We start from the raw sequence: 7,570 nt of genomic DNA on the forward strand, positions 1-7,570 counted from the left end.
GTCAAATGTCATTTGTCCAGTGCTTATGCAATCGCTTTCAAAAAGGTGTACACTGGAACTGCTTTATGTCAACATGATTATATCGATACAGTAAACAGCTCGTTTTATTTACTCGAAAAACTTTTCCAAAACTTATCAAAAATAGCAAATCAAAATCATTGCTGGTATAAAAAGGAGAACTCATCCATTCCGCAAAATAATAAAAGTAATTAACTTTGTGTGTGTTAAATCGTTCGCAATTCAAGGAGTGGAAAAAAGTGAAATCCTGAAAGAAAATTGTGAAAAGTGTTGAAGTGAAATTCTTAAAGTGATAATGGATTGGTCGGTTAAGGAAAACAATTTGAGTCGTTATAACAATAAAAAGTTAAGCGAAAGTAAAGTTATAAGTATGTTTGTATAAATGTGTTTTTGGTGGAAGAATTCTATTGAAATTCGTGTTATTATTTAAGATTATGACCAACCTCCACCCAATTATTCCAGTGATGAGGATAATATTTGCACCAAGGAGGCTGTCAAAAGGAATATCAAAGATTATTTGGAAAATACAACTCTACATGGTTTGAAATATATTGCTGAAGATAAAATTACCATATCGGAAAGGTTGGATAAATCAGACAGGATCTGTTCCAATTGTATTCATTTTTTTCCAATCTTATTTTATTTTTCCATTACAAAAATATATGCTGTCTTCTAAGAGTTTTCTTTGGCTTGGCCTTTGTTTGTGTGGTTATTGTATCGGGATTTTTCATATCCAATGTATATGTAAAGTGGTCGGCTACACCCATAATTATATCGACTAGCTCAAAGCAGACCCTAAGCACTGAGGTACCATTTCCTGCAATAACCATATGTAATCTGAATCAGGCTCAGAAGAGTAAAGTACAAAATATTCCAAAGTGAGGAATTTTAAAAGAAAATTATAAGAACTAATTAAGTGACCTGGTAAATATTTTTTAGGACCAGCTCAAATTTTTCATTGCTAATGAGTTTGTGCGATCAAGAGGCTAACGATGTGGTGATGACATATTTGGGATTTTGGAAATATTTTAAAGCCATTTTAATTGAGGTACGCAGTTGATCTAAATATATTTTTAGTCAATCGAAGTAATATATATCTTATAGGTGGCTCAACCTTGTGACCGCATGCTTCTATTTTGTAGCTTTGGTTCTCTCGTTGAAAATTGTTCTAATATTTTCGATTCCGTATTAACGGATGATGGATTGTGTTGCACATTTAATGCATTGGATTCGAAATTTTTACTGCTAAATTACAGGTAAGAAAAATTATAAAAAAATCTACGCTTAGATGGTGCTCGAAAAAATATTCTTTAAAAAATCTACGCTTAGATGGTGCTCGAAAAAATATTCTTTAAAAAATCTACGCTTAGATGGTGCTCGAAAAAATATTCTTTAAAAAATCTACGCTTAGCTCGAAAAAATATTCTTTAAAAAATCTACGCTTAGCTCGAAAAAATATTCTTTAAAAAATCTACGCTTAGCTCGAAAAAATATTCTTTAAAAAATCTACGCTTAGATGGTGCTCGAAAAAATATTCTTTAAAAAATCTACGCTTAGATGGTGCTCGAAAAAATATTCTTTAAAAAATCTACGCTTAGATGGTGCTCGAAAAAATATTCTTTAAAAAATCTACGCTTAGCTCGAAAAAATATTCTTTAAAAAATCTACGCTTAGCTCGAAAAAATATTCTTTAAAAAATCTACGCTTAGCTCGAAAAAATATTCTTTAAAAAATCTACGCTTAGCTCGAAAAAATATTCTTTAAAAAATCTACGCTTAGCTCGAAAAAATATTCTTTAAAAAATCTACGCTTAGCTCGAAAAAATATTCTTTAAAAAATCTACGCTTAGCTCGAAAAAATATTCTTTAAAAAATCTACGCTTAGCTCGAAAAAATATTCTTTAAAAAATCTACGCTTAGCTCGAAAAAATATTCTTTAAAAAATCTACGCTTAGCTCGAAAAAATATTCTTTAAAAAAATCTACGCTTAGCTCGAAAAAATATTCTTTAAAAAATCTACGCTTAGCTCGAAAAAATATTCTTTAAAAAATCTACGCTTAGCTCGAAAAAATATTCTTTAAAAAATCTACGCTTAGCTCGAAAAAATATTCTTTAAAAAATCTACGCTTAGCTCGAAAAAATATTCTTTAAAAAATCTACGCTTAGCTCGAAAAAATATTCTTTAAAAAATCTACGCTTAGCTCGAAAAAATATTCTTTAAAAAATCTACGCTTAGCTCGAAAAAATATTCTTTAAAAAATCTACGCTTAGCTCGAAAAAATATTCTTTAAAAAATCTACGCTTAGCTCGAAAAAATATTCTTTAAAAAATCTACGCTTAGATGGTGCTCGAAAAAATATTCTTTAAAACACGCCTCAAAAATGCCTCGAAAAAATATTCTTTAAAACATCTACGCTTAGATGGTGCTCGAAAAAATATTCTTTAAAAAATCTACGCTTAGATGGTGCTCGAAAAAAATATTCTTTAAAAAATCTACGCTTTAACAATCTACGCTTAGATGGTCCTGCAAAAAATATTCTTTAAACTCTGAAAGTCCTTCAAGAATATCATTTAAAAAATCTACGCTTTAAAAATCTACGCTTAGATAGTCCTGCAAAAAATATTCTTTAAACTCTGAAAGTCCTTCAAGAATATCATTTAAAAAATCTACGCTTAGATAGTCCTGCAAGAAATATTCCTTAAACTCTGAAAGTCCTTCAAGAATATCATTTAAAAAATCCACGACTATAACTCTGAAAGTCCTTCAAGAATATCATTTAAAAAATCCACGACTATAACTCTGAAAGTCCTTCAAGAATATCATTTAAAAAATCCACGACTATAACTCTGAAAGTCCTTCAAGAATATCATTTAAAAAATCCACGCCTATAACTCTGAAAGTCCTTCAAGAATATCATTTAAAAAATCCACGCCTATAACTCTGAAAGTCCTTCAAGAATATCATTTAAAAAATCCACGCCTATAACTCTGAATGGCCTTCAAGAATATCATTTAAAAAATCCACGCCTATAACTCTGAATGTCCTTCATGAATATCATTTAAAAAATCCACGCCTATAACTCGGAATGTCCTTCAAGAATATCATTTAAAAAATCCACGTCTATAACTCTGAATGTCCTTCATGAATATCATTTAAAAAATCCACGCCTATAACTCTGAATGTCCGTCAAGAATATCATTTAAAAAATCCACGCCTATAACTCTGAATGTGCTTCAAGAATATCATTTAAAAACTCCACGCCTATAACTCTGAAAGTCCTTCAAGAATATCATTTAAAAAATCCACGCCTATAACTCTGAAAGTCCATCAAGAATATCATTTAAAAAATCCATGCCTATAGCTGTGAAAGTCCTTCAAGAATATCATTTAAGAAATCCACGCCTATAACTCTGAAAGTCCTTCAAGAATATCATTTAAAAAATCCACGCCTATAACTCTGAAAGTCCTTCAAGAATATCATTTAAAAAATCCACGCCTATAACTCTGAAAGTCCATCAAGAATACCATTTAAGAAATCCACGCCTATAACTCTGAAAGCCCTTCAAGAATATCATTTAAAAAATCCACGCCTATAACTCTGAAAGTCCTCGAAAAACATTATTTAAAAAATCCATGCCTATAGCTGTGAAAGTCCTCGAAAAATATTCTTTAAAAATCCACGCCTATAGCTGTGAAAGTCCTCGAAAAAATATTCTTTAAAAAATCCATGCCTATAACTCTGAAAGTCCTCGAAAAATATTATTTAAAAAATCCATGCCTATAGCTGTGAAAGTCCTAGAAAAATATTCTTTAAAATCCACGCCTATAGCTTTGAAAGTCCTCGAAAAAATATTCTTTAAAAAATCCACGCCTATAGCTGTGAAAGTCCTCGAAAAAAATATTCTTTAAAAATCCACGCCTATAGCAGTGAAAGTCCACGAAAAAATATTATTTAAAAAATCCACGCCTATAGCTGTGAAAGTCCTCGTAAAAATATTCTTTAAAAAATCCACGCCTATAGCTCAGAAAGTTCTGCAAATATTTGGCTTTCCTAATAAAATCTGTTTCGTTTTATAGTGAAGAAAACTCTCTCATACCGAATTCGGATAGTCATTATGTAGCCATTGATTGGACCCCGGATAAGGGTTATCCAAAGGATTTGCCTTTACATTACTATCCAAGAGTTTCAGGTGGAACTGGTAGCAGAATGGGTCTCACAGTTGTATTGAATGTATCATCGAGTGAATATTATTGCAGTAAAACGAAGTGTGTGGGTTTTAAGGTAATTCTCACCGAAGTTAATTTTACTAAAAATTTAATTTGTCCTAATTCCTACCATTTACAGGTCTTGGTGCACAATCCTGCTGAATTACCAAAAATCAGCAATTATGGATTCCTGATGACGGCAGGTCGTGAGGCTCGCATACCCATTGAACCCATCTATCAGGATGCTGTGGATAGCATTCGATACATTAAAAAATCTGTACGTCGCTGTTTATTCTCGGACGAAGGAGATTTGGTTTACTATCGCACCTATTCTCGAAAGAATTGTGAATTGGAATGTGAAGCTAAAATTTTGATGAAGAAATGTTCATGTGTTTTGTATTATTTACCACGTATTGATCCGACGGTACCGATTTGTGGACCAAATGATAATCGTTGTACAACTCAGGTACAATCGGAGATTGAATCATCGAACAAAAGTGCTTCGTGTGATTCTTGTTTGCCGGGATGTTTTGAATTGAATTATCGAACGACATTGACATCGTCCTCAATGGTTTTGGGTGATTTTCGTACTTCAGATGATTTTCCGCCGGGTATTTTTACGCCAGATACAAAAATTAGCGATTTGTCGATAATGCATTTCTATTATTTGTCGAATACATTTCGTGGCACAACAAAATCGGAAATGTTTGGTTTTACGGAGTTTTTGTGTAGGGAAGAAAATAAATTAACATATTTCAGAATATTAACCCCTTTTTCTAATTGCAGCCAATACTGGTGGTCTATTGGGTCTCTTTATGGGTTTTAGTATATTTTCCATAATTGAAATTGTTTATTATATTACGGTGCGACCCTATTGTGCTGCCCGTTCTATTGAATTGGAAAAGAGGCGTAGACAAAATGAAATAAAGGTAATTGTCTGCTTATTTTGGATGTTAATAATATAAAAAAGGGATATTATTATTTACAGTGGCTCACAAAGGATTCATATAAAATGGATGTTTCTGCAACTGATTTGAAAAAGAAAAACTGGGTGAAACGCGTTCGTAAAACTCATCGAAAATATCAGAAAAACTTACGTAATATGTTTACAAAGTCACGTAGCATACCTAATGCAGATGGACAGGTTTATCCTTATATTGAATAATTTGAATATTTTATAAACATTTCACTTTCAAAATTACGAGTTATTTAAAAAATAAATACACACATGCATACTTGCTTATATCATTTTTCTTTGGGATAGATTGTTATGTTGACGGTTCATCTTACATAGCACTATGTGATCGGTGAAAAGTATCGGCATAGATTTCAGATAAATATACCATCTAGGCCATGAGAATGTTTCGGACATTTTCTATAATAATGTCTCGGAATATTGATATGGGAATGTGCGATAGTATATAAGATGGAGATAATAATTTTAAGTTTATTTACCCAAGTTCGGGTTTCTTTCTGTTCGCCTTTTTTTGTGATAGAGTTTCTGTCCCATATAACGATACCTCGAATATGGGGTATTTTCGTAATTTTGCCTCATAACTAATAAGATTACATATACTTTGTTATAACAACAAGAAAAAAGTATCAGGCGGTGTTGCCGACAGATATATACACTCAGCTTGTGATTTGCGGAGTTCTACTGAATAAAAGACCTATATACCTCAGCTCAGAATTTAATGTTGGTTTGGAAAAATATTTCGATTGCAAAGTATGGATCAAATCTGATATTCCGCTATCTTTATATTGAATTAGCTAATTTTCAAAATTTTGACACTATGTGGGGATGATGCCAGAACGAGTGGACCAGCGGGTCCCATACATAGATCAAGTAGGTATGAGGTTCTAGAAGATGTGAGTCCCAACTTTAATTAAGTTTGTAAGAAATATTACGATGTACATATTTGGCACCATATCGAACATTCCATACTAGTTTTATTGAATTAACAAATGTTTAAAATAATGGGATAAGTACCAGAAGGAGCGAACTGATGGAGTCACATATTTGGATTCGATCTATGCTACGTAAACTTTTTAGGATATGGAACATGTTAAAAAGTTACATATACCGACAATTGTACGAAGCGATTTTTGTAAGCCATAATACACATTAAATGCAAATTTCAGCAATTTTTAATGGGTATTTTTCCTGAAATCTCAAAACCCCCAATCTTGGTCCGATATTGATAACGCATGGTACTAACTTCAGTACCTTTTGTGCACAGCGGCCATATTTTTGGGTTCTTCAAACTCGGACGAAAGTATATACATTAAATATATATATGGGAGCTGTATCCAAATCTGAAACGATTTCAACGAAATTTTGACAGACGTATGATGTTCAAAATTTTGTGCCTATCGGCCATATTTTGGGTCTTTGGTTCATAATTCGTTTAAAATCGGACGAAAATATATATGGAGCTATATATAAATCTGAAACGATTAGTTTATACTAACATCAGTACTTTGTGCAAAATTTTGTGTCAATTGGCCATATTTTGGAGCTTTGGTGCACCGTTTACCTAAAATCGACCGAAACTATATGGGAGCTATATCCAAATCTGAACCGATTTCAACAAAACTTGACACACGTTATGTTATAACAACTTCAGTACGTTGTGCAAAATTTTGTGTAAATCGGCCATATTTTGAAAATCGTACGAAACTATATATGGGAGCTATATCTAAATCTGAACCGATTTCAGTGAAACTTTTCACACATTAGGTTTTACTAACTTAAGAACGTTGTGCAAAATTTTTTACAAAAAATCGGTCAAACTATATATGGGAGCTATATCTAAATCTGAACCGATTTTTCCATTTCAATAGGGACATGCATATATCGACTCAGAAATTGATTCTATGCTTATTCTCAGAAGGAACCATGCGTCTATCTCGATTTCTTTTGCGTGTTACAAACATATGCATAAAGACATAATACCCTGTACCATAGTGTGGTGAAGGATTTACAAATATTAAAATACCATATGCGACTATAAAATACCAAATTACAAGACTCCCTGGGGGAATATTGTAATTTGGGGGCTACCCGAAAGAATTGACCGGTCAAAAAATACGCTCTAAAACCCCAAAATACTGAAAATTGGCGGTGCTGTTATATGGGAGCTATCAGAAAAAGTTAACCGATTTTTATAATTTTTTGTGAAGAAATTTGGTAACAAAAAAGAAACCATTGTACCAAATTTCAGGGGGACAACCTTATATAGGGGTTATGCCTAAACGTGGACCGATATAGCTTATCTTCAAACTTGACCTACTTGCAGACAAAAGACAACTCTGTGCAACATTTTAGCTTTCTATCCGTAGAATT

At 32.3% G+C, this 7,570-nt stretch overlaps 1 protein-coding gene across 1 annotated transcript; it reads left to right on the forward strand.

Moving 5' to 3' along the window:
• The first annotated feature begins 313 nt into the window (after positions 1 to 313).
• On the forward strand, positions 314 to 5,389 carry LOC133326667 (pickpocket protein 28-like). The gene is made up of 9 exons (XM_061535290.1): positions 314 to 386; positions 450 to 600; positions 696 to 896; positions 958 to 1,066; positions 1,123 to 1,274; positions 4,096 to 4,300; positions 4,364 to 4,952; positions 5,011 to 5,153; positions 5,213 to 5,389. Exons 1-9 carry the CDS (start codon positions 314 to 316, stop codon positions 5,387 to 5,389), a joined length of 1,800 nt encoding a protein of 599 aa, XP_061391274.1.
• The last annotated feature ends 2,181 nt before the right edge of the window (positions 5,390 to 7,570 follow it).

This window comes from Musca vetustissima, unplaced genomic scaffold (assembly GCF_032173495.1).
Source record: "Musca vetustissima isolate MV318-11 ecotype Yass unplaced genomic scaffold, APGP_CSIRO_Mvet_v1 utg162324, whole genome shotgun sequence".
Classification (NCBI taxonomy): domain Eukaryota; kingdom Metazoa; phylum Arthropoda; class Insecta; order Diptera; family Muscidae; genus Musca; species Musca vetustissima.

Coding starts and splice junctions, on each gene's coding strand:
- LOC133326667 (XM_061535290.1), top strand. CDS start 314: ATGGATTGGTCGGTTAAGGAAAACAATTTGAGTCGTTATAACAATAAA. Junction 601..695: donor AAAATTACCATATCGGAAAG/GTTGGATAAATC, acceptor CTGTCTTCTAAG/AGTTTTCTTTGGCTTGGCCT. Junction 5,154..5,212: donor GTAGACAAAATGAAATAAAG/GTAATTGTCTGC, acceptor TATTATTTACAG/TGGCTCACAAAGGATTCATA.